Genomic DNA, 27,245 nt, shown 5'->3' on the forward strand with positions numbered 1-27,245 from the left:
TAGTGTATATAGTAGTGTATATAGTAATATAGTAGTGTATATAGTAGTGTGTATAGTAATATAGTAGTGTATATGGTAGTGTATATAGTAATATAGCAGTGTACATGGTAGTGTATATAGTAATATAGTAGTGTATATGGTAGTGTATATAGTAGTGTAGATAGTGTAGATAGTAGTGTATATAGTAGTGTATATAGTAGTGTATATAGTAATATAGTAGTGTATAAAGTAATATAGTAGTGTATATAGTAGTGTATATAGTAATATAGTAGTGTATATAGTAGTGGTGTAGATATACAAAGAGTATCTACACGACAATATCCGCAAACCCCGCGCACGGCGTGGGGCACACGGACCTTGACCCCCTGCCGAGTACTCTGAGACCTTCATGCATTCGGTATTTAACCTTAAGGACGAGAAATCACCAAAGCAACTTTATAGAAAGCCGCTCTGCGAGAGGGATTCACGGTCATCATCATCCCGGCCGCTGCCAACAAAGCCCGGCACGGCGCACACGAGGGAGTGGGTGGCCAGCACCACGCCCGGCCGCCTTTGTCTCCCCAGTGACGATGTTTACACACCGCACCGGGTGCTCATTTTGAGGCTGAGTCAACCTAGGGGAGGCCCAGGACCGGTTCAGATAATCGCCACCGGTGTTGGCCGTGAGCGGGAATCGAACGCGGGTCGCCAGGTTTGTAGCGCAGCGCGTTAACCGCTACACTACCGGGCACCGGGCAAAAGTGTGACGGTGCGTGACCACGCGCACTTGAAGTGGTAACATGACTACATCACACCACGTGATCACACCACGTGATCACATCGCACCACCTGACATCATCGCACCACGTGACCACATCACACCACGTGATCACATCGCACCACGTGACTACATCACACCACGTGACCACATCGCACCACCTGACTTCATCGCACCACGTGACCACATCACACCACGTGATCACATCGCACCACGTGACTACATCACACCACGTGATCACATCACACCACGTGATCACATCGCACCACGTGATCACATCGCACCACGTGACTACATCACACCACGTGACATGCGGCGGCACTCAACACAATTTAAACGTAAAAAACCGACATATTCTGCCGTTCTGCAGCGGGCTTTCCATTATTATTATCATTCATATCGCGATAATTCTTACTTGGTTCATTACCAAAATTGTTCACGCATGAGCTAGAAACCTAATCTAGGGCAGCCCGAAAAAATATATAAATTCCGCACCCCCCCCCCAACACCTTTCGAAGATAAGACCTTGAAAATTTTCGGCAAATGTTTGAAGGAATTAAATAAATGTTCATGATGCCCATAACAGAGGGGTTTTTTTGGGGGGGGGCGGTGGCATCGCGTGAAATATAAATGCCTCATTAAACCGCGCCACCGCCCGACACGCAGCCAATTAGTAGTGGTTTGTATCGCGTAAACACGTAAACAACACATGGCAAATTTGTTAGTAGTACAGCGCTACACCACTTGTGTGTTGGAGAGTGAACCCGCTACAACGTTTCACAATTCGAGTAGCCGGTGACGTTTCGCCGGTAATCACAACCGCCGGCATCATCAGGCGACAGGCAGATTTCGGGTGGTGGCGGGTTTAACGACACAACATTCATATTGACACGATCGAACCGACGGAACCCTCTGTTATGGATATTGGTCGTGAAAGCCTCTCCTACTACTACCACTACTACCACTACGACTACTTCTACTAGGACTACTACTGCTACTTGTTAGACTTCATTATGGCCCCCACACCCCCAGCAAAGCCTCGCACGGAATGCAACGCCGAGCGCCTGTCGAGCACTTTCATCGTCATCCAGCCGTGGTCGATCCACTGCTGGATGAAGGCCTCCGAAGAGAGAGGCCGCGGGAGGTGGAACCGCGGCCGAGGAGGGCGGGCGAGCGAGTGTGAACGACGTTTCGGGGGGGGGGGGTTCTCTTACGTCGGCACCTTGCGATCCTGGGGGGCCTCGGTTTCCCGGGGGGCCGGGTGGACCCTGTCAAATGAGATGCGAGTCACAGCCATCATCATCGCCATCATCATCATCGCTACGGTCGTCATCATCATCATCGTCATCATCGTAATCAGCGGTGTCAACATAGTTATCGTCATCATCAGCAGCAGCATCGTTATCACCATCATCATCAGCAACGTCAATTTGCCATCGTCGTCATCGTCAGCACAGCAAATTCATCACCAGAAGCACACTCATCAGCAGTCACAATGGATGCAGATTATCCGTCATGAGCACCTCCGATTAGCACGGTTGGCGAGGTAAAACATCAGCATCAATGTCATCCTGATGATCTCCAAAGGCTAATATCATCATCACCATCATCATCAAACCATCACCATCACTCGTAATCATCATCGGCTCCAGCTGCTGGCGGTTGGCGCCTCTACTGGAGAGGGAGCTCGCGAGAGCCCCATCCAGAAGGGGGTACACTTTGGCCTTCTCTGCCATGCTGGCCATACATCTTGGAGGGCGTGGGAGCAAACCACACTTCACCGCACAGCACGCGACCTTGCCCACCGGCTGACGGCGCTTGAACCCATTTACGTCGCTGGGTGGACACAGGCCCGGGGTGATGCGGATGGGGGTGAGTGAGGGAGACGGGGGGAATTTAAGAACCTCACACACCCCTGTGGGTAAACTTCCACGCCAGGAGTTGAAACCGAACCGGCAACCTCTGGGTCGCAAGCCTGGCACCGCGAACTAAGGCAAAATGTTAACTACCTCGCCTGGTGCACAGGAGGTCATGGGTTCGATTCCGACCCTGACGCCTGCTGTTGTATATGTGGAATTTGCGTGTCTCTCTCTCATCATCATCACGGTGGCTAGGAGATGTTAACTACCTCGCCTGGTGTACAGGAGATCGTGGGTTCGATCCCGACCCTGACGCCACGGTGGCTAGGAGATGTCAACTTCCTCGCCTGGTGTACAGGATGTCATGGGTTCAATCCCGATCCTAACGCCACGGTGGCTAGGATATGTTGACTACCTCGCCTGGTATACAGGATGTCGTGGGTTCAATCCCGACCCTGACGCCTGATGTTTATGTGGATTTTGCATGGTTCCCTCGCCGTGGTTGGTGGATATTCCATCCACATTTAGAATCCAAATCATGCATTCAGTATTTTTGGCTGCTTCTCTAAATTTCCACACGACGATGATGATGATGATGATAAGCAACTTCGGTGAGCTATCATTTGTGGCCAGGTGGCTTCCGAAAACCGAGCTACAGAGCTCAAGTGGGCCATACCTGGTATAATAAAGCAAAGACTAGTTGAGTTTAACCAAGACATCGCTGTGGGAACATCGGCTTCGATAATGGCTCACATCCTCGCCGAGCTGTGCGGAGCAGGGAGGGGGCCTGCGGGGTGGAATTGGAGGTTACAAAAACTTTCCCGTAGGCAGAGAGCGTCAATCTACATCCCTCTCCACTCTCTCTGTCCCTCGCTCTGTCTCTCTCACTCTGTCTCTCTCGCTCTGTCTCTGTCTCTCTCGCTGTCCCTCGCTGTCTCTCTTTCTGTCTCTGTCTCTCACTGTCTCTGTCTCTCACTCTGTCTCTGTCTCTCGCTTTGTCTCTGTCTCTATGGCTTTGCCTCTCTCTCACTCTGTCTCTCTCTGTCTCTCACTCTCGCTCTGTCTCTCGCTCTGCCTCTCTGGCTCTGTCTCTCTCTCTCTCTGTCTCTCACTCTGTCTCTCACTCTGTCCCTCTCTCTGTCTCTCGCTCGCTCTGTCTCTCGTTCTGCCGCGAGTGGCTCGGCGTCTTTCGCGACGTCTCACCAGGGACCCCACGTCGCCGTTGTCGCCCTTGTCGCCCGGCGTTCCCGGCAACCCCTGATGAGACACACATGGGGGGGGGGGGGGGGGGGGCGACCGGCAGAGATGCGTCATTTACAACCGAGGCGAAGATTCGCAACCAACCCCCCGCCGGTTTAGTCCACGCAGCGCAGGCTGTCGGGGCATATAGACACAACAACAACAACGATAACAACAACGACAATGACGACAAGAACCACCGTCGTTCGCCCACCGTGGCGGCGGTGACGTCACCAACGGGAGGTAATGACAGGGGAGTCAGCTGTGAGTGCGAAGGGACTGGTGGCCACGGGAGGTAATGACAGGGGAGTCAGCCTGCAGTGCGAAGGGACTGGCGGCCATGGGAGGTTATGACAGGCGGAGTCAGTTGTGAGTGAAGGGACTGGTGGCCACGGGAGGTAGTGACAGGGGAGTCAGCTGTGAGTGCGAAGGGACTGGCGGCCACGGGAGGTAATGACAGGGGAGTCAGCTGTGAGTGCGAAGGGACTGGTGGCCACGGAAGGTAATGGACTGGGGAGTCAGCTGTGTGTGCGAAGGGACTGGCGGTCACGGGAGGTAATGAAGGGGAGTCAGCTGTGAGTGCGAAGGGACTGGTCGCCACGGAAGGAAATGGACTGGGGAGTCAGCTGTGTGTGCGAAGGGACTGGCCGTCACGGGAGGTAATGACAGGGGAGTCAGCTGTGAGTGAGAAGGGACTAGTGGCCCCGGGAGGTAATGACAGGGGAGTCAGCTGTGAGTGCGAAGGGACTGGCCATCACGGGAGGTAATGACAGGGGAGTCAGCTGTGAGTGAGAAGGGACTAGTGGCCCCGGGAGGTAATGACAGGGGAGTCAGCTGTGTGTGCGAAGGGACTGGCCGTCACGGGAGGTAATGACAGGGGAGTCAGCTGTGAGTGAGAAGGGACTAGTGGCCCCGGGAGGTAATGACAGGGGAGTCAGCTGTGAGTGCGAAGGGACTGGTGGCCACGGGAGGTAATGACAGGGGAGTCAGCTGCGAGTGCGAAGGGACTGGTGGCCACGGGAGGTAATGATAGGGGAGTCAGTTGTGAGTGCGAAGGGACTGGTGGTCACGGGAGGTAATGACAGGGGAGTCGGCTGTGAGTGCGAAGGGACTGGTGGCCATGGGAGGTAATGACAGGGGAGTCAGTTGTGAGTGCGAAGGGACTGGCGGCCACGGGAGGTAATGACAGGGGAGTCAGCTGTGAGTGCGAAGGGACTGGTGGCCACGGAAGGTAATGGACTGGGGAGTCAGCTGTGAGTGCGAAGGGACTGGTGGCCACAGAAGGTAATGGACTGGGGAGTCAGCTGTGTGTGCGAAGGGACTGGCGGCCACGGAAGGTAATGGACTGGGGAGTCAGCTGTGTGTGCGAAGGGACTGGCGGCCACGGGAGGTAATGACAGGGGAGTCAGCTGTGAGTGCGAAGGGACTGGTGGCCACGGAAGGTAATGGACTGGGGAGTCAGCTGTGTGTGCGAAGGGACTGGCGGTCACGGGAGGTAATGACAGGAGAGTCAGCTGTGAGTGAGAAGGGACTAGTGGCCCCGGGAGGTAATGACAGGGGAGTCAGCTGTGAGTGCGAAGGGACTGGTGGCCACGGGAGGTAATGACAGGGGAGTCAGCTGCGAGTGCGAAGGGACTGGTGGCCACGGGAGGTAATGACAGGGGAGTCGGCTGTGAGTGCGAAGGGACTGGTGGCCATGGGATGTAATGACAGGGGAGTCAGTTGTGAGTGCGAAGGGACTGGTGGCCACGGGAGCTAATGACAGGGGAGTCAGTTGTGAGTGTGAAGGGACTGGTGGCCACGGGAGGTAATGACAGGGGAGTCAGCTTTGAGTGCGAAGGGACTGGTGGCCAGCACCACACCCGGCCGCCTTTGTCTCCCCAGTAACGATGTTTCATTTGAGGCTGAGTCGACCTATGGGAGACCTAGAACCGCTTCAGATAATCGTCACCGGTGTTGGTCGTGAGCGAGAATCGCACTCGGGTCGCCGGGTTCGTAGCGCAACGCTAACTGCTACCCCACCGCTCCCCACACACACACGCACACACGCATACACACACACACACGCACATACCACACGCGTGAGTGTGATGCAGGCCCCTCACCTGAAGGCCAGCAGGGCCCGGTGGGCCTGTGTATCCCCTGGGCCCCTCATCCCCTTTCTGGCCAAATGGGCCCTGGGGCCCCCGCAAACCGGGCTCCCCGTCGGGACCCTGCGAAGAGGAAGCAGAAGAAGAAACAGTGAACGGAACCACAGGGGGCAATGCACGGCCTGGATGGAGGTTCCCCCATCCCCACCCCCCCTGACGCCTCCAACAAGACCACGAGCCAAGGTCGATCCACTACTGGATGGAGGTCTCCACCCCCCCACCCCCAACCCCCACCCTTCCCCCGACGCCTCCAACATCACCACCAGCCAAGTGGATCGCGGACTGCTCCGAAGTGCTCCGGTGTCGCCGTCGGCCAGGGGCCAATCCACCACCGAAGGTGACCCCCCCCCTTCTCTCCGGCCGCTTACCATCGCTTCTCCCAGGCGACGTGACCAAACCGCCGGGCGCCCGTAGAACGAGCCAATCGCATCGATCCGCCCCCCCCCTCCCCACGGCACGGGCCACACTCTGCCCTTGGCTGCCGCTCAACTCCGCTGTCATTCTCGACCGACCAGCGGTCGTCCTCCTCCCCCGTTGGGTCGTGACGCATCCTGCCCAAGCCCACTAAGTGCTTGGTGTGTACGCGTGTGCATGTAAGCGTGTAAAACGAGTTAGCACAGTAGGGGGCACGGGCGGTGCATCGACCAGTCACCCGAGTCAGTTGACCCGTGGCACCTGCTGGGTCTGCCCCGCGACCTCCTGCCGGCGGGTGTTCGACACTTCACGTGGCCTTAACGTGCACATAGCCTGGCACAAGTGCCACGGCGACGTCACCGCCACTTAGTGGTGAATGGCGGTTGTTGTTGTTGTTGTGTGTGTCCGTGTGTATGTGTGTGTGTATAAAAATAACGATGACGTGAATTCCCCAAATACGTTCCATCGCCTCGGCGGTCTCCGTCCTCTCTGACTCGCCGCTCTCTCGCCCATTCGGCTGTCATAACATTCCCCGACTCTATGGCTGGAGGGGGGGATCGAGCGTTGCCCCCTCTCTCTCTGTGTCTCACACGTGTGGGTTTCCACCTTGTCCCTACGAGCGCGAGCGAACGCCGTGCGTTGGGCGGACATTGCGAGTCGACACCGCTATTACGATTGTTGTGACCGCGGCACATCCGTTGATGTTTACCCATGAACAGGATGAACAATGCAGCGCGATTCCCCAATCGATGGCTGGGAGGAGGCCTGATGATCTGACCACGAGGTGGGGGGGGGGGGTGGGTTTAATGTGCACCTAGACTGGCACAAGTGGTGAGTGTGTGCGTGTGACTCACAAGGGGCCCTGGCTGTCCTATCTGGCCTTGAATCCCAGGCGGTCCAACAGGTCCCTGGGGCGCAGCAACATCGAGAAAACAACAACAAACACCGCGTTGAATGTTTATCGTCAAGTGTCATTGTCGTCGTCATTGTCGTCGTCATTGTCATCGTCATTATAATCGTCGTCGTTTGTGTCACTGTACATCTCCCTGTCACATGCAGTAATTGTAGAAAATCGATGATCATCATCATCATCGTCAAAGTCAATGTCACAATCATCATCATCATTACAATAATGAACAACAACATCATCATCATCATCATTCTTCATCAGTCCGGTTGTGGAGTCTACATCTTCGTCATCATCCTCGTGATCTTCCGCTTCTTCTTCGTCTGCCTCTTCTTCTAGCATATGGCCAGCATGTGCGCTAATCATACGTCCAAGTTGTAATCCTGTGCGCCACGCGGCAGCTCCGGGAGTATCCGCGACTTCCCACCGCTCAGTCCACTGGAGGGCGACAGCGGCCGCAGTGGGCGCCGTCGCTCGCCAGACGGTGGCTCCGCCGCCCGGTCCGGGTGGGCTGCGGTCACTCCATGCACGCGCCGTCTTCAGCTCAGCGCGCTCGCGGGCGGGAGCCGTGCGGGCCAACGGATCCGACGCGGCTGACGGAGGCCGCTCGCGGCGGCGCACCGAATGCGTGCGGAGCGGAGCGAGGCTGCCCCACCGACGGAGCGAGGCTGCCCCACCGACGCGCCCGTACGGCAATTCCATTCCACTGATGGTTCGGAGCGAGCCTGACTTGCGCTCTCTAAATCATCGGCACCGGCGAGGGACAAGGACGAGCGTGCGTGGCGCTGGCCGCCCGCCCGCCCGCCCCCTCGCGTTCTCTGCCAGCCTCCGTAGGTGCTGCTGCTGCTGCTCGCTAACAGCGCTTGGCCCCCGACAGCCCATTACGACTGCACGCGGTGGGGATCTTTGTCCGTGCGTACGAGCGAGCGACGGGTGGGGGAGACACACGCATCATCACGGGACGACGCGTCGCGGTGCGGACGACTCACCGACTCGCCCTTGTCTCCCTTGCTCCCCTTCTGGCCGTGCTCACCAATCTCGCCCTGGGGGGGGGGGGGGGGTGGCACGCAACGTCACCGGCGAGTGAGCGAGCGGGCAGACGGGCCAACGTGTGGACGAGCGGGTGAATGAATGGGCGAGCGAATGCGTGAGTGGTGGAATGTGTGTATGGAGGAACGACTAAATGAGTGAATGGCTGAATAAATGAATGAGTTAATGGATGAGTGAATGGACGAGTGACTGAAGGAGTGAATGGATGAATGCATTAATTAGCAAATTATTGATTGAACGGGTGAGAGCATGAATGAATAATTGAATGAGTGACTGAATGAGTGAATGGATGGGTGAATGGCTGAGTAAATAGATGAGTGAATGAGTGAGTGAATGAGTGAGTGAATGGGTGAGTGAATGGGTGAGTGAATGAGTGAGTGAATGAGTGAGTAAATGAGTGAGTGAATGGGTGACTGAATGAGTGAGTGAATGAGTGAGTGAATGAGTGCATTAATGAATGGATGAGTGAACGAATGAGTGGATTGGTGAGTGAATGAGTGAGTGAATGAGTGAGTGAATGAGTGTTCATCTCACCTTGTCCCCATCCTCCCCCTGGGCCCCAACAGGGCCTGCGGGGCCTGGCAGTCCGATGATCCCCTGAGTCCCGTCGCGTCCCACAGGGCCCAGCTGCCCCTTCTCACCCTGCGGTCGACATCATCATCACAGTCATCATCATCATCGTTGTCATCATCAGCATCATCATCGTTGCCATCATCATCATCATCGTTGCCATCATCATCATCATCGTCGTCGTCATCATCTCCGTCATCATCGGCATCATCATCATCGTCATCATAATGGTCATCATCATCGTCGTCGTCATCATCATTGTCGTCATATCATCATCATCAACATCATCATCACCATCATCATCGTCACCATCATTGTCGTCGTCACCATCATCAACATCATCGTCATCATTGTCATCATCATCATCACCGTCATCTGTGCTCACCTCTACCCTACAACAAATACGCACGCATGCACAAACGCACAGTCAACACACAGAGACAAACACACACAGATGACGCAGATTTACAAGATTTCAAATGTAGTGTAGTAACTCGGCGGGAGACGACTTCACGGGTAACACACTCTTTATTTTACCAAACTCGTTCACAGGTGACTAACACCCACTTAGTATCTCGGGTGACAAACACCCACTTAGTATCTCGGGTGACAAACACCCACTTAGCTACCCTGGCGACTAACGCCCACTGAGCTACTCGGGTGACCAACACCCACTTAGCTACCCTGGCGACTAACGCCCACTGAGCTACTCGGGTGACCAACACCCACTTAGCTACTCGGCGACTAACGCCCACTGAGCTACTCGGGTGACCAACACCCACTTAGCTACTCGGCGACTAACGCCCCTGAGCTACTCGGGTGACCAACACCCACTTAGCTACCCTGGCGACTAACGCCACTGAGCTACTCGGGACACTCCCTGCCCGGGGTGTCCGTCTTGACTGTGGGTCCCCAGCCCGACCCACGTGGGCGTCGGACCCCGGGTCCCACAGTCTCGCCTCCGAGCCACACAGGGCCCCGGTCCCTACAAGGACGGCGGGACTAGGGGTCTCGGGGCACTAGGTCTTCAGCTCCGTCTTCTGGTCTTCAACTGGGTAACTCTCCCCGAGTGCTCTCGCGCGTCCCCCTTTATACCCCACCTGCGGACGTCGCTGCGAGCACCCATCCTATTCGACCAATCACTGGGCGCTGGCTACGATCCTGTTTTCCCACATCTCAGCGTGCCTCACCACCCACGCCGCGCCGCCCCGTCATCTGTCACTCCCGGCGCGCGCGTCCACACCACGCCCACAACGCGTGCCCAACCCCGCACCCCGCGCCGCCCCGTGATCCATCACTGTCACAGTCGGCGCACGTCAACACCACCACTACACAAACAGAAAATCGGAGCAGCCGGAGAAAACCCGCGCATGCGAGGGGGAAACACTTGATCCCACACCGGCAGAGCAGGTGGAGCCTGCACTTCGCTGTGCCACCTTCTCCTGGCTGATCCGGGGGGGGGGGGGGTCGGCTCCTCCACAACGCCAATGGGAAGGGAGGGAGGTTGTCACACAACATCTGCGCTTGCGGTGATCTCCCAACCCTTTGCTGCTGCCTCCACACACACGGCGCTGGATCACTACAGGCCACAGCTACGTGCAGCAGCGTAGCTACCACCACCGTCAGGCTAAAGGTATAACGTTATCGTTTTTTTACTTGCATTCAGATTATTCGAGATTGATTTTGCTGTTGCTATGAATGTCCAAATGATAGCTTCTGAAAGTAAGTTAACACCTCAGTGGGCTTTGCCTGGTAGGATGGGCATGGTTTAGTTTCACTGCTATCGTGTTTTTGTACTGTGTTTGTTGTTGTGACATTATGACCCCGTGCCCCTACTGGACATCTGTGACAAAAAGCTTCATAGCTCATCGGATTCCTCCTCCAGTATAATAAAACATTCTAATTCTGATTCTGAACAACATTCAATCAGCTGTCCTGTATGGGATCCATCCTGGTTCCATCCCATTGGACAGATGGACAGTTGGACATACAGAGAGATGGACACACAGTAGGAGCAACCACACGGAACCCGCCGTTGATCGATGGGTCCCGGTAGCCCCTAGGCTGAGCCCCTACCAGCAAACTCAACCCTACACCACATGTCCATCCGCATCGGATGGTCTTCACGAGCACTACGACACCCCCTCCTCCTCGCTCGCTACGGACGGACGACGCCACTCACCGCGTGGCCCTTCTCGCCGGCGGCTCCCAGAGGCCCTGGTGGCCCGGGGCGGCCGGGAAGGCCGATGGGCCCTGCAGTCCCCGCGGGGCCACGGTCTCCCAGGGAGCCCTGCGGGAGTCGGTGGGCGGAGGGGTGGGGGGGGGGCGGAGCGGGGGGGAGGGGGGCGGAAGAGGGAGGAAGGTGAAGGGAGGGGGGGATGGGGGGGGAGGGGGGGGAGGGGGGGGAGGGGGCGGGGGGAGGAAGGGGGGCGGGAAGGGGAGGAAGGGGAGGGGGGAGGAATGGGAGGGGGCGGGGGAGGAAGGGGAGGGGGGATGGGGGGAGGAAGGGGGGCGGGAAGGGGAGGAAGGGGAGGCGGAGGAAGGTTATGGGGCGGGGGATGAAGGGGAGGGGTAGGAAGGGGGGGAGGAAGGGGAGGGGGAGGAGGGGGGAGGAAGGGGAGGGAGAGGGGGGAAGGGGAGAGGAAGGGAAGGAGAGAAGGAAGGGGAGGGGGGGGTGAAGGGGAGAGGGGGGTTCGAGATTGCGACTTAAAAAATAAAACAGGACGGGGACATCTCGGGGCAGGATGGGTTGGCGGATCGCGTCAACGCGAAGCCCTCTGACATGTCTCGCTCAGCGCTACACTTTACAACTCGGTTACATCACAACTCGGTCTTTATGTGAGTCTATGAAACTCTCAGTGAGTCTATGGGTTTCCCTGTGAGTCTATCGGTCTCTCTATGAGTCTATGGGCCTCCATATGAGGCTGTGGGTCTCTGTGTGAGTCTATGGGTCTCCTTATGAGTCTATGGGTCTCTGTGTGAGTCTATGGGTCTCCTTATGAGTCTATGGGTCTCTGTGTGAGTCTATGGGTCTCCTTATGAGTCTATGGGTCTCTGTGTGAGTCTATGGGTCTCCTTATGAGTCTATGGGTCTCTGTGTGAGTCTATGGGTCTCCTTATGAGTGTATGGGTCTCTGTGTGAGTCTATGGGTCTCCTTATGTGTCTATGGGTCTCTGTGTGAGTCTATGGGTCTCCTTATGAGTCTATGGGTCTCTGTGTGAGTCTATGGGTCTCCTTATGAGTCTATGGGTCTCTGTGTGAGTCTATGGGTCTCCTTATGAGTCTATGGGTCTCTGTGTGAGTCTATGGGTCTCCTTATGAGTCTATGGGTCTCTGTGTGAGTCTATGGGTCTCCTTATGAGTCTATGGGTATCTGTGTGAGTCTATGGGTCTCCTTATGAGTCTATGGGTCTCTGTGTGAGTCTATGGGTCTCCTTATGAGTCTATGGGTCTCTGTGTGAGTCTATGGGTCTCCTTATGAGTGTATGGGTCTCTGTGTGAGTCTATGGGTCTCCTTATGAGTCTATGGGTCTCTGTGTGAGTCTATGGGTCTCCTTATGAGTCTATGGGTCTCTGTGTGAGTCTATGGGTCTCCTTATGAGTCTATGGGTCTCTGTGTGAGTCTATGGGTCTCCTTATGAGTCTATGGGTCTCTGTGTGAGTCTATGGGTCTCCTTATGAGTCTATGGGTCTCTGTGTGAGTCTATGGGTCTCCTTATGAGTCTATGGGTATCTGTGTGAGTCTATGGGTCTCCTTATGAGTCTATGGGTCTCTGTGTGAGTCTATGGGTCTCCTTATGAGTCTATGGGTCTCTGTGTGAGTCTATGGGTCTCCTTATGAGTTTATGGGTCTCTGTGTGAGTCTATGGGTCTCCTTATGAGTCTATGGGTCTCTCCATGAGTCTATGGGTCTCTACGTGAGTATGTGGGTATCTCTGTGAGTCAATGAATATCTATGTGATGAGTCTCTATGTGAGTTTGTGGGTCTCTCCGTGAGTCTACTATGTGAGTATATGGGTCTCTCTGTGACTCTAAAGGTCTCTCTGTAAGTCGACGGGTCTCTGTGTGAGTCCATGAGTCTCTGTCAGTCTATGGTGTATCAATGTGAGTCTATGTGTCTCTATGTGAGTCAATGAATCTCTCAGTGAGTCTACGGGTCTCTATGTGAGTCTATGGGTCTCTATGTGAGTCTATGGGTCTCTATGTGAGTCTATGGGTCTCTATGTGAGTCTATGGGTCTCTATGTGAGTCTATGGGTCTCCATGTGAGTCTATGGGTCTCTATGTGAGTCTATGGGTCTCCATGTGAGGATATGGGTCTCTATGTGAGTCTGTGGGTCTCCATGTGAGGATATGGGTCTCTATGTGAGTCTGTGGGTCTCTATGTGAGTCTATGGGTCTCTATGTGAGTCTGTGGGTCTCTGTGTGAGTCTACGGGTCTCTATATTAGTCTATGGGTCTCTATGTGAGTCTACGGGTCTCCATGTGAGTCTATGGGTCTCTATGTGAGTCTGTGGGTCTCTATGTGAGTCTGTGGGTCTCTATCTGAGTCTACGGGTCTCTATATTAGTCTATGGGTCTCTATGTGAGTCTATGGGTCTCTATGTGAGTCTGTGGGTCTCTATGTGAGTCTACGGGTCTCCATGTGAGTCTATGGGTCTCTATGTGAGTCTATGGGTCTCCTTATGAGTCTATGGGTCTCTGTGTGAGTCTATGGGTCTCCTTATGAGTCTATGGGTATCTGTGTGAGTCTATGGGTCTCCTTATGAGTCTATGGGTCTCTGTGTGAGTCTATGGGTCTCCTTATGAGTCTATGGGTCTCTGTGTGAGTCTATGGGTCTCCTTATGAGTCTATGGGTCTCTCCATGAGTCTATGGGTCTCTACGTGAGTATGTGGGTATCTCTGTGAGTCAATGAATATCTATGTGATGAGTCTCTATGTGAGTTTGTGGGTCTCTCCGTGAGTCTACTATGTGAGTATATGGGTCTCTCTGTGACTCTAAAGGTCTCTCTGTAAGTCGACGGGTCTCTGTGTGAGTCCATGAGTCTCTGTCAGTCTATGGTGTATCAATGTGAGTCTATGTGTCTCTATGTGAGTCAATGAATCTCTCAGTGAGTCTACGGGTCTCTATGTGAGTCTATGGGTCTCTATGTGAGTCTATGGGTCTCTATGTGAGTCTATGGGTCTCTATGTGAGTCTATGGGTCTCTATGTGAGTCTATGGGTCTCCATGTGAGTCTATGGGTCTCTATGTGAGTCTATGGGTCTCCATGTGAGGATATGGGTCTCTATGTGAGTCTGTGGGTCTCCATGTGAGGATATGGGTCTCTATGTGAGTCTGTGGGTCTCTATGTGAGTCTATGGGTCTCTATGTGAGTCTGTGGGTCTCTGTGTGAGTCTACGGGTCTCTATATTAGTCTATGGGTCTCTATGTGAGTCTACGGGTCTCCATGTGAGTCTATGGGTCTCTATGTGAGTCTGTGGGTCTCTATGTGAGTCTGTGGGTCTCTATCTGAGTCTACGGGTCTCTATATTAGTCTATGGGTCTCTATGTGAGTCTATGGGTCTCTATGTGAGTCTGTGGGTCTCTATGTGAGTCTACGGGTCTCCATGTGAGTCTATGGGTCTCTATGTGAGTCTATGGGTCTCCTTATGAGTCTATGGGTCTCTGTGTGAGTCTATGGGTCTCCTTATGAGTCTATGGGTATCTGTGTGAGTCTATGGGTCTCCTTATGAGTCTATGGGTCTCTGTGTGAGTCTATGGGTCTCCTTATGAGTCTATGGGTCTCTGTGTGAGTCTATGGGTCTCCTTATGAGTCTATGGGTCTCTCCATGAGTCTATGGGTCTCTACGTGAGTATGTGGGTATCTCTGTGAGTCAATGAATATCTACGTGATGAGTCTCTATGTGAGTTTGTGGGTCTCTCCGTGAGTCTACTATGTGAGTATATGGGTCTCTCTGTGACTCTAAAGGTCTCTCTGTAAGTCTACGGGTCTCTGTGTGAGTCCATGAGTCTCTGTCAGTCTATGGTGTATTAATGTGAGTCTATGTGTCTCTATGTGAGTCAATGAATCTCTCAGTGAGTCTACGGGTCTCTATGTGAGTCTATGGGTCTCTATGTGAGTCTATGGGTCTCTATGTGAGTCTATGGGTCTCTATGTGAGTCTATGGGTCTCTATGTGAGTCTATGGGTCTCCATGTGAGTCTATGGGTCTCTATGTGAGTCTATGGGTCTCCATGTGAGGATATGGGTCTCTATGTGAGTCTGTGGGTCTCCATGTGAGGATATGGGTCTCTATGTGAGTCTGTCGGTCTCTATGTGAGTCTATGGGTCTCTATGTGAGTCTGTGGGTCTTTGTGTGAGTCTACGGGTCTCTATATTAGTCTATGGGTCTCTATGTGAGTCTACGGGTCTCCATGTGAGTCTATGGGTCTCTATGTGAGTCTGTGGGTCTCTATGTGAGTCTGTGGGTCTCTATGTGAGTCTACGGGTCTCTATATTAGTCTATGGGTCTCTATGTGAGTCTATGGGTCTCTATGTGAGTCTGTGGGTCTCTATGTGAGTCTATGGGTCTCTATGTGAGTCTGTGGGTCTCTATGTGAGTCTATGGGTCTCTATGTGAGTCTGTGGGTCTCTGTGTGAGTCTACGGGTCTCTATATTAGTCTATGGGTCTCTATGTGAGTCTATGGGTCTCTACCTGAGTCTACGAGTCTCTATGTGAGTCTTCGGGTCTCTGTGTGAGTCTATGGGTCTCCATGTGAGTCTATGGGTCTCCATGTGAGTCTATGGGTCTCTATGTGAGTCAATGGGTCTCTATCTGAGTCTATGGGTCTCTATGTGAGTCTATGGGTCTCTACCTGAGTCTACGGGTCTCGATGTGAGTCTATGGGTCTCTATCTGAGTCTACGGGTCTCTATGTGAGTCTACGGGTCTCGATGTGAGTCTATGTGTCTCTATGTGAGACAACGAGAGATTTGTGGGGACGCGATGAACGTAGTAGGAGGAGGAGGTAGAAGAGGGCCTCACCGTGGGCCCCGGCGGCCCTGCTGGGCCCTGGTCTCCTTTCAATCCTGGGATGCCCTGCAGAGAGCGAGAGGAGCGGAGGGAGAAGGTGACCCCGACGCGTCGTCGACTCGACCGCACCGTGGGAGCGTCAATGGGGGGTGGGGAGGAGGGAGGGGGGGACTCTACCTCTCTTCAGGGGGGCTGGACACGCGCGTGAACGTGGGCACGCTCAAGTGCACCGCCGCCGCGAACGCAAAAACGACAAAGAGACAAACAGCGACGTCGTTCCATCGGCGCGACGCCTCGCCGAGTGTCGACACGCGACGACGTTTTCGTTCGACGTCATCGCCGCCATCGTCATCGGCGTCGTCCTCATTCTGTCGTCATGATCGTCATCGCCGTCATCGTCATCGCTGTTATCGTCATCGCCATCATCGTCATTGTCGTCGTCCTCATTCTCTGTCGTTATCATCGTCATCACCATCGTCGTCATCGCTGTTATCTTCATCGCCATCATCGTCATTGTCGTCGTCCTCATTCTCTGTCGTCATCATCGTCATCGTTGTCATCACTGTTATCGTCATCGCCATCATCGTCATCATCATTGTCGTCGTTCTCATTCTCTGTCGTCATCATCGTCATCGCCATCGTCGTCATCGCTGTCATCATCATCTTCGTCGTCACTCACGGAGCATGTCCCGTGTGTTAAAATGTGCAACGACTCCGACTCCCCGCAGGACCAACCCTAGGCCCGGCCTCTTCTCCCGGAGCTCGCGCTCTTCCCCGGACATCCCCTTCCCGTCGCGCTCTCCCCCCCCGCCCCCCGTGTCGCCCCTCTCGAGCCCTCGCTCCCGAACCGTCTGTCCACCCCTCTCTTTCCTCCAGCCAATCCCCTCCTCCTCCCTGAACGGTTCTCAACAGTCAGCTCCAGGTTCGACTTCACACCTTTTCCCGTTTCCTTTCGAACCTCTCCTCCAACCCCGTCAATACCTCGCCTCCCGACCGATCATCGTGGAGGCCTCTTCACGTCGACAGGAGGCCTTGGCCTGTGTCCTGCGAGTCCCTTGGGCTGCACATTTGCTTGGAGTGAGTGCTTAGTGTGCTGATCTTAAAGGTGCATTGAAAACTGTGATACTCCGACTGATGCTCCTGATGTTGTGGAGTGACTCATACAGCCAGCTATGGCTGCAGGGTTTGGTCGTACATGTTGTTAATGTCGTTTATTGTGAAAATTCGGTCACAGTTCTATGATCACTGTTACATTGCTTTTATGGCTTTATTTTGGTGATTTCGAAAAAATTTTGGATTGCCCATGTTTGTTTGTTGTAGTACGGAGTTAGACTGATGGCCTTAATCTAAGTTGTCTTGTGGTTGTTGTTATTTGACTTGCATCCCACTGGGATGTTTGCACATAGCGTTGGTGTACGGTGCTTTTTTCTGTAATATTTGCTGGGTTTTTTCCTGGATTTTCAGTTTGCACACAGTCACTGTAAGATGTTTACTTGTTCATGTTTTTGTTTTTTGTTTGTTGCAGTTGCACCCCATTCAAGAGCCGAATGGCTCACAGGGCTATACCTAATACATGAACTTGAACTTGCTTCCTAATCGCGGTCATTACAAACGTATAAATGTTGACCACGACGGAGATCGCCCTCCACCTCGTGTAGCCTTTCACAGGCTGTTGGGGAAAGCGCCGTTTGCGAGCGATGATCATAATAATCGGCGCGTCCTTAACTCTTGTCCACCGCAAGGCCAAATTAATTTGTTTGGCCGTGTCATTTGGTTGAGATCGTTAGCGTGGCCTAACACACGGGTCAATTGTGAACAGTGAGCGAGTGATTGAGTGGGCCACTGAGTGGGCGAATGGGCGAGTGTATTAGTGGGTGAGCGATTGAGTGAGTGGGTATGCAAATTAGTGCGTGGGTGAATAATTGAGTGATGAGTGGATGAGTGGGTGATTGAGTGAGTGGGTGAATAGGTGAGTGGGCGCATGGTTGAGTGGGTAAGTGGGTGAGGTTTTAAGTGAGTGGGTGGGTGAATAGTTGAGTGAGTGGGCGAGTGGGTGAATGGGCGAGTGGGTGAATGGGCGAGTGGGAGAGTGGGTGAATGGGTGAGTGGGTGAGTGGGTAAATGGGCGAGTGGGTGAGTGAGTGAGTAAGGTGTTGACAATGGTTGCCACAACAAGCGGCACAGAAAGTTGAGGGACAAATACAATCGTGGCGATCGTATTTGGCCTTCTGCCTGGGTTGCACGTGCACACACGTGTACGTGCGTGTGCGCCTGTGTGCACGCACGTGCGTGTGTACGCGTGTGTGTGTGTACGCGAGTGTGTGTATGCGTGTGTACATGTGTGTGTACGCGAGTGTGTGTACGTGCACGTGTGTGTGTGTGTACGCGTGTGTGTGTGTACGCGAGTGTGCGTGCACGTGTGTGTGTGTGTGCATATGGGGAGCGGTAGTGTAGCGGTTAGCGCGCTGCGCTGTGAACCTGGCGACCCGGGTTCGATTCCCGCTCACGGCTAACACCAGTGACGATTATCTGAACCGGTCCTGGGCCTCCCCTAGGTTGACTCAGCCTTAAATGAGTACCTGGTGCAGCGTGTAAACATCGCCACTGGGGAGACAAATGCGGTCGGCCGTGGTGCTGGCCACCCACCCCCTCGTGTACCGTTCCGGCCTTCATAGGTGCCCGCTAACAGCACTTGCCCCTACAGTCTGTTAAGGCTATACGGGGGATCTTTATCTTTGTGTGGGTGCGTACGCGCGTGGCTCGCGGTGCGGTGGCTCACTCACCACGGGGCCCGGCAGTCCCCTCTCGCCCGGGAAGCCTCGCAGCCCTGAGGGGCCCTCCTTCCCCGGGCTGCCCAGGGGCCCCGGGTCTCCCTGCATGCCAGAGACGGGGGGGGGGGGGTGAGGGAATTGGGGGTACAAGTGGGTAGATTCAGGCTGGCCCCCACTTTTCTCTCCTCCTGATGAAGACCGCCTGTGCTGCGATCGAAACGTAGTGGGTTCTTTTGCTTTTATTTTAGATTTTTTTGTTTTCAATTTACGTGACTTTACCGAAAGAACCAAGAATATGAATTCCTGCCGTCACGAAAGTTTTAAGTCTAGAGAGAGGAGCTTACAAAGCTTCGTTTGTGAGGGTTTTAAATCTGCTCTCACCCCCCCCCCCCCCCCGTTACATGTGCACTTTAAATCACCGGGTATATCTACAGCCAGGTGAAATCTCAGCATTAGGTGAGCGAACCTGACGTGGCCACGTCTCCGTGAGCCACGCCGTGTGTCCACGGTGGGAGACAGACGCAGATTTCGAACTTTTTCAACGTTCGCTTGAAAACCGCCGAAAAAAAACACATTCAGAGGTGCCAAAGTGCCCTCTGGCCCTGCCACCTGTGCAGCGAAGCCAGACGGGAGCACTCCCAGGGGCACTTCCGCGGGTTTCTAACTTTTCATTCAAACTTCGAGTTGCAACGGGAGAATATTCGCGGAAGCCGGTGGCTGCTGTGCCTGGGCAGCTTAGCCAGAAGCGAGGGCTCCCACGGTGCTGCCGCAGATTTCTAACTTTTCAATAACACTTCGATTGAAACGGGGGAAATATCCGTGGAAGCCAGCGGCAGCCTAAGAGGCAACACTTGTCCCTGGGCAGCTGAGCCAGACGCGAGCACTACCACGTTGCTGCCGCAGATTTCTAATTTTTCAATAACGCTTCCATTGAAACGGGGAAATATCCGCGGAAGCCGGCGGCAGCCTCGGAGGCAACGCTTGTCCCCGTGCAGCTTAGCCAGATGCGAGCGCTCCTGGGGGTGCTACCGCAGATTTCTAACTTTTCAATAACACTTCGATTGAAACGGGGGAAATATCCGCGGACGCTAGCGGCAGCCTCGGGGGCAACGCTTGTCCCTGGGCATCTTAGCCAGAAGCGAGCACTCCCACGTTGCTGCCGCAGATTTCTAACTTTTCAATAACACTTCGATTGAAACGGGGGAAATATCCGCGGACGCTGGCGGCAGCCTCGGGGGCAACGCTTGTCCCTGGGCATCTTAGCCAGAAGCGAGCACTCCCACGTTGCTGCCGCAGATTTCTAACTTTTCAATAACACTTCGATTGAAACGGGGGAAATATCCGCGGAAGCCGGAGGTAGCCTCGGGGGCACGCTTGTCCCCATGCAGCTTAGCCAGAAGCGAGGGCTCCCACTGTGCTGCCGCAGATTTCTAAACTTCATGCCACGAGGACATTCGAAGTCGTTCTTTCGACTTCCCCGCGGCCTCACCTTGGACCCCTCCTTGCCGTCGGCGCCGGGCAGGCCGAGCTCCCCCGGGGGACCCGGCGGGCCCGGGTGGCCTCGCTCCCCCATGGGCCCGGTCTGCCCCGAAGGGCCCTGTGGACAGCAGAGGTGGTGGTGTTAGTGGTGGGGGTGGTGGGGGTGGTGGTGGTGGGGGGTGGTGGTGGTGGTGGTGGTGGTCGGGGTGGTGGTTATGGTGGGGGTGGTGGTGGGGGTGGGGGTGGTGGTGGTGGGGGTGGTGGAGGTGGTGGTGGGGGGTGGGGGTGGAGGTGGTGGAGGTGGTGGTGGGGGTGGAGGTGGTGGAGGTGGTGGGGGTGGTGGTGGGGGTGGTGGTGGTGGTGGTCGGGGTGGTGGTTATGGTGGGGGTGGTAGTGGTGGGGGTGGTGGTGGTGGTAGTGGTGGGGGTGGTGGTGGTGGTGGTGGTGGGGGTGGTGGTGGTGGTGGTGGGGGTGGTGGGGGTGGTGGATTATCACGAGTGTTGTATTATCATGAGTGTCGACGTCGTCATAATTATTATTCTTCATCGCTGCACAACGTTGAACGACAGGAGACGCAGCTCGTCCGGCGTTTCGGCAGCGCCGCCTACCTGAGGCCCGACCACGCCGGGAGGTCCAGCCACTCCAGTCTTGCCTTGGAAACCCTGAAGCAGCAGCAGTAGCAGCAGCAGCAACAGCAGCAGCAGCAACAGCAGCAACAGCAGCAGCAGCAACAGCAGCAACGGGGCAGACACAAAACAGCTTGGCACGCGGCAGGAGGCTTTCGCGATCAATATCGTCCACATCTTTTGACTTGAAACTCTCGTGACTGCAGGAATTCGTATTCTTGGTTCTTTCGGTAAAGTCACGTAGATAGAAAATAAAAATAAAATAAAAACATTAAAAATGTTTCCGCCTGAGGATGACCGCTTGTGTTGCGATCGAAACGTCGTGATTTATTATTTTTATTTTATTTTTCCACCCACGTGACTTTACCGAAAGAACCAAAGAGTATAAAATAAAACACTGTATGGTGTGTGTGCATCCTCATATCAAGCAAGCAGCAGCATCAGCATGCAAGATCACAGACAGTAGCATGATAAGTAGCATCATAGACACCAATTACCAAAATCAATACGTCAAACAGTTCAGTAAGATAATTTGTGTCTATTTTTTGCCCTTCTCCCTTGTGATGGGACTTTGTAGGATGAAAGTTGAGATTTATAAGGGCACGGGGTGACCAATAAGTTCTTAATTGATCTGTACTAAGGTCGGGCACTGATAAGGGGTTGACAGGTATATGAGTGTGTGAATCCACATGTCACGCAAGCGTCAGCATCAGCATGCAAGATCACAGACAGTAGCATGATAAGTAGCATCATAGACACCAATTACCAAAATCAATACGTCAAACAGTTCAGTAAGATAATTTGTGTCTATTTTTTTGCCCTTCTCCCTTGTGATGGGACTGTAGGATGAACATTGAGATTTATAAGGGGGCACGGGGTGACCAATAAGGTGTCTGAACTGGTCTGTAATAAGGTAGGGCACTGATAAGGGGTTGACAGGTTTGTGTGCTTCCTGCGTTTAGTGCGACGGTAACGGAGCGCTCCTGGAACAACCGCCCCGTCGTCGTCGTGAGTCGGATCGTGGCAAACGGGAGCCGCCGTTTCCCCAGAGGTGGTCGAAACGTCGCCTGCCCGATGTGCCACGGGCGAACATCGGAGAAGTCACACGGAAACGGCTGAAGCTTCACGCGTCAAGTGACGCCGGAAAACCCGGGGGGCCGGCTCCGTTGAAACGCGCTCAGAGTCGCGTCGCGTGTCGGTAGACGCTTCGCCAATCAAGTTTTGGCGTCGCAAATAGACCCGCGGTGGCCCATTTTTCCTTCCGATATTTGAAAGCCGCCGGGGAGCTCTGGCGCTTTTAAATCACCTAGGTTGAACGCTCAATTCTTGACAACCGCTTCTCATATTCCTGGTTCTTTTGGTAAAGTCACGTAGAAGGGAAATAATAAAATAATATAAATATAAAACAATTAAAATATTTATATAATTTTATTGTTTCCCTTCTACGTGACTTTACCGAAAGAACCAAGGATATGAATCCCTGCAGTCACGAAAGCTTTACATCGAAATTTAACCGCTTCTCGTGTTTAGTTTGTTGTCCTTCCCCCAGCACCTTGGACGAGCGAGGCCGGCTCTGTGCCTCGCTCGTCGAAGAAGCTCAACACGCGTAGACACGCGCGTCTACGCGAACGCCGTATTAAGGGGCCGTCCATAAATGACGTCGCGCGATTTTGGACGATTTTGGACTCCCCCCCACCCCCGTCACACGGCGTCACGAAAAGTCAGACCCCCCCTCAAATATGACGTCACAAAGCTCTGCCCCCCCCCCCCACCAAAACCTTATTTCCATTTTGAAAAAAAAACATGCTTCAAATCGCATTTCAACTATTGTCATTGTAGTGCGTATTTAATGTGGCGCTGCACTCTGATGTTGTAGCAGAAAACATTTATTAAGAAGTATATTTAATTAAGTAGAACGTGTTGTCTATATTTATTTAAAGTTGCGCATTTTGATGTGACGTCACATTTCTCAACCCCCCCCCCCCTCGTCACACCTCGTCACAAATATCTGACCCCTCCCAGGCGCGTGAAGTCATTTATGGACGGCCCCTAATGTGGATTGACGTGAACCGGACTCCCGCCTGTCACTGCGGCACCCCCCACGCCCCCTCCCGCGAATCTGCGTCGTCCAATTTCGCCGCGGGTTAAAAAGCGCGGCAAGATGTTTAATAGTGTTGACGAAATCCGGGTGTGATTTACAACGCGCGTTTTCATCGCGACGGACAGAATGCGACCTTATGGGGTCTGTTGGCGTTGTTAAATATTAAATGTAGAGAGAAGGGAAAAAGCTAAGAGCGTAGAAACCGCGCCGGCTCCGTCGCGAGTTACAGAGGGCGTCCAAAAATTAGCGCAACTCCAAGCTGGAGTCGACCGCGGCTGTCGATGGCGGATTGTTCATTTTCTTGACGTGCTCTCTCGTTCGCTCGCTCTCTCTCGCTCGCTCGCTCTCGCTCTCTCTCGCTCTCTCTCTCGCTCGCTCTCGCTCGCTCTCTCTCTCGCTCTCTCTCTCGCTCGCTCTCTCGCTCTCTCTCTCGCTCACTCTCACTTGCTCTCTCTCGCTAGACAGATGGACCAGGGTCCGTATATAAAAAAAATATATAACAATTGGGGCCTCCAACCTCTCCTTCCGCTGCAGGCCGAGCCCGGGGCCGCGTTTCTCGCTCGGCACTCGGCCGATCTGGCGCTGCGGTTCGCTGCGGTGAAATTCATTCAGTGGCCGCCAGACCTCGGCTACGAATCGATTCCCGCTGCCACCCAAACACGGACGCCGATTCCCCCCCCCCCCCCCCCGAATGTACCGTGTCGAACCAGTACGGGTGGCGACCCCATGTGACAAATTCACCTCTCCTGCTATTTGATGAATTCCCGTCGGTCCGAGTCACGATTCGTCTCTGAAAGGTCTATCCGTAATCTCTCGAACGCACGCGCACAAACACAAAGGCACAAACAAACACACGCACGCAAACACGCACGCACGCACACAAAACACACGCACACACATGGACACAAAACACACGCACACACGGACACATGCATGCAAACACATGGACACGCACGCACACACGGATCTAGAAACCTCCCAATGGGGGAGGGTTGTCCAGAATGTCAATCTTTTTAAGTAGGGCCCCGAGATTAATAAACAGGACAATCCACGTACTATGTCCTCTATAAATAACACTACAATACCAATGTGTTTGCGGTCTCAGGAGGAGGAGGCGGGGGGTGGGGGTAGCCGAGAGGGGGTAGCGTGGGGGGAGGGAGCAAACCCTCCCCAAACCCCCACCAAACAGCCCCCCCCCCCCACCTCGGATCTGCCAATGCTCATCATGGGACTGCTGCTGATGCTGCTGCGCATGGGGAGGGGTGAACTCACGATCTCTCCTCGCTGTCCCGGATGCCCCGGCGGTCCATCTTTGCCGGCGGGGCCCTGGGGATTGGAAAGGGACAAAAAAAGACGAGAGTCTGGTCAGCTCCCCCCGTCCATACCGGGCTCAACGAGTTCCCGGAGAGCTCGCACACAATCCTTCGCAGGCTCGGGCGCGGGCACGGGCGGATGCGTGGGGGGGCCACGGGTGGCCAAGAGATGTTAACTACCTCGCCTGGTGTGCAAGAGGTCGTGCGTTCGTTCCCGACCATGACGCCTGCTGTATATTTGGAGTCTGCGTGTGTCTCTCTCATCATCATCATCACGGTGGCTAGGAGATGTTAACTACCTCGCCTGGTGTGCAGGATGTCGTGGGTTCGATCCCAACCCTGACGCCTGCTGCTGTATATTTAGAGTTTGCGTGTCTCTCTCTCTCTCTCATTATCATCACGGTGGGTAGGAGATGTTAACTACCTCGCCTGGTATACAGGAGTTCGTGGGTTCGATCTCGACCCTGACGCCTGCTGCATTATTGGAGTTTGCGTGTCTCTCTCCCTCTCCCCGTGGTGGCGTGGATTTTCCTCCGGGTCCTCGGGTTTTTCCCCTCCTCACTTCGAATGGACGTCGCGTTTTGAGTGTTTGGCTGCAGCTCTACACTTCCACATGATGATGACGACGATAATCCCCCCACTTGGTTGGGCCATCATTTGTCATGGCCAGGTCGCTGCTGAAAAATAGCTACGTAGCAGCTCAGCGAGCGCCTAACATTTGGTGAAACGAAACGAATATTTAAATTAAAAAAATAAGGCGGACGGCAGGGTTGAGATTCTGCATGGATATTTCGATGGGGAGCGAGAGTTTGGTGGCAGGGCACAGTGTTCATCATGAAGGTTTTTGGGTTAGATCGCGTTATTTATAAATGTGTCGCAACCCTCCACCACCCGACACGGCCAAACAGTAAAAAAGTGTCACGTTTGCAAAAGACAAATAGTTCATTACTTTAGCCCACCGGAGTGTTGAAGAGCGAATCCACAACATTTACAACTTTTGAGTACAACATTTTTCTGGTAATTACATCCAGCATCATCGGGCAATTTGCCAGAATAGTGAAGCCCTCCACTTGCTCCCGGCCTTAAATAGAGCAGCAAGGGTGACATCATCATTCAACCCATTTAGGTGCAGCCAACGTGATGAGGCCTACGCGATGAGGCCAACGCGATGAGGCCTACGCGATGAGGCGAACGTGATGGGGCCTACGCGATGGGGCCTACGCGATGGGGCCTACGCGATAAAGCCTACAAGATAAACTGACGGCACAGTGGTTCAGCGCACCACGTCGTGAACTTGGCGCCCCGAGTTCGATTCCGGGCCACGGCTGGTTATATCGGTGGAGGGATATGATAGGAGGGGCGGGCCCTGCACTCCGTCACACCGACAGCTTTGGTGACCCGCTCTGACCAGCGCGGTGGCGTATGGCCAAAGCGACATTGTGCGTGGGGAGGTGTTCGTCAATGGTTATGATTTAATCGGATGACACCAATGACGATGATGATGACCATCACCACGACGAAAACCAAGAAGATGATGTCATTCATAATAACCATGGCATGGTGATGATGACCATGGTGATGGGGGCCACGGTGATTATGACCATGGTGATGGTGACCACGGTGATGGTGACCACGGTGATGGTGACCACGGTGATGGTGACCATGGTGATGGTGACCATGGCGATGGTGACCACGGTGATGGGGACCACGGTGGTGATGATGACCACGACGCTGACCACGCTGATGGTGACCATGGTGATGGTGACCATGGTGATGGTGACCATGGTGATGTGGACCACGGTGATGGTGACCATGGTGATGGTGACCATGGTGATGGGGACCATGGTGATGGTGACCACAGTGATGGTGACCACGTGATGATGACGACGATAGACACCACCACCACCACCACCGAGGATGACAGCACTCACCGGAGGTCCCTTGGGTCCAGGGAAGCCAGTGGGCCCTTGCGATCCGAGAGGTCCCTGGGGATAAACCAGGGAAACAACGTTAATCAAACAAATTCAACACAACGTTAGTGAGACAAATCAGCACGGCATTGCTCTGTGGCGAGTCCTTCAAATAGCCGGGGCGATGTAAGTGGACGGGGTGACCCAGGCTCTCCATTTCTTGAATAAAAAAAACCCTGCTAGTCAATTTACAGCTGGGAATCCTGTTTGCAAGTGTTTAACAACTAATTATCATCAGCAGCAGCAACAGTCATGATCGATCCGCTACTGGATGAAGATGTTACCAAGCTGTCACCAGGGCCATGCGATGTGGCGATGATTGCACAAATAACGAGCTCTCTGGGTAGACACACGTGGGATCACGCAACAACATCAACAACAACAACTACGGCAACAACCGCAGCACCAACATCGACAACTGCAGCAACAACAACTCTCAACCTTTCATAGAGAAAATTCAACTCTTTCAAAGAGACAATTCCAACTCTCAACTTTTAATAGAGACAATTCGACTCTCTCCCTTTCAAAGAGACAATTCAACTCGCACCATTTCAATGAGACAATTCAACTCTTACCCTTTCGCCCTGCGGCCCGGGTGCGCCATCTGACCCGGTGTTGCCCTGAAATGACACGACGGGTGACGCGCCCACGGTGAGATCATGGGCCGCCGAGTAATACAAATATTACTACACCGAGAGGGGGGGGGGGGGGGAAGCGAGGGCCGTTACCCCCCTCTAGCACGGCAAGCATCACAGACTCCACCTGGGGAGGGGGGGGGGGTAGCGGCTGCCACCGGTTTCCTCCCCACGTGTAAACGCTCGGTTCCATGCGCAGCAGCAGCAGCGGGCCGTTCGCGATCAACATCATCCACAATAGCGGCTTGTTGTTGGGTCGGATCGCGTGAACGCGCCATGGTGTGTCGTCAAAACCCACCGCCACCCGACGCGGCCCAATAATCGGTGTAAGGTTCGTGTCACGCGAAACAAAAACGTGGCCGATTCGTCGCCAGTCCAGCGCACGCCG

The 27,245-nt window shown here is 54.1% G+C and overlaps 1 protein-coding gene across 1 annotated transcript in view; it reads right to left on the minus strand.

Moving 5' to 3' along the window:
• Positions 1 to 27,245, minus strand: part of LOC144736551 (uncharacterized) — a 145,910-nt gene that overhangs the window by 27,509 nt on the left and 91,156 nt on the right. The window contains exons 33-46 of the mRNA XM_078619100.1: positions 26,798 to 26,842; positions 26,184 to 26,237; positions 24,212 to 24,265; positions 20,821 to 20,874; positions 20,223 to 20,330; positions 18,746 to 18,835; positions 15,975 to 16,028; positions 11,129 to 11,236; positions 8,911 to 9,018; positions 8,316 to 8,369; positions 7,274 to 7,327; positions 5,961 to 6,068; positions 3,820 to 3,873; positions 1,972 to 2,025 (exon numbers count right to left, since the gene is read on the minus strand). Of these exons, the coding sequence (XP_078475226.1) occupies positions 1,972 to 2,025; positions 3,820 to 3,873; positions 5,961 to 6,068; positions 7,274 to 7,327; positions 8,316 to 8,369; positions 8,911 to 9,018; positions 11,129 to 11,236; positions 15,975 to 16,028; positions 18,746 to 18,835; positions 20,223 to 20,330; positions 20,821 to 20,874; positions 24,212 to 24,265; positions 26,184 to 26,237; positions 26,798 to 26,842 (999 nt within the window). The remainder of the gene's footprint in view (positions 1 to 1,971; positions 2,026 to 3,819; positions 3,874 to 5,960; positions 6,069 to 7,273; positions 7,328 to 8,315; positions 8,370 to 8,910; positions 9,019 to 11,128; positions 11,237 to 15,974; positions 16,029 to 18,745; positions 18,836 to 20,222; positions 20,331 to 20,820; positions 20,875 to 24,211; positions 24,266 to 26,183; positions 26,238 to 26,797; positions 26,843 to 27,245) is intronic.

Source organism: Lampetra planeri, chromosome 61 (genome assembly GCF_965212315.1).
Source record: "Lampetra planeri chromosome 61, kcLamPlan1.2.h2, whole genome shotgun sequence".
Taxonomy (NCBI): Eukaryota; Metazoa; Chordata; class Hyperoartia; order Petromyzontiformes; family Petromyzontidae; genus Lampetra; species Lampetra planeri.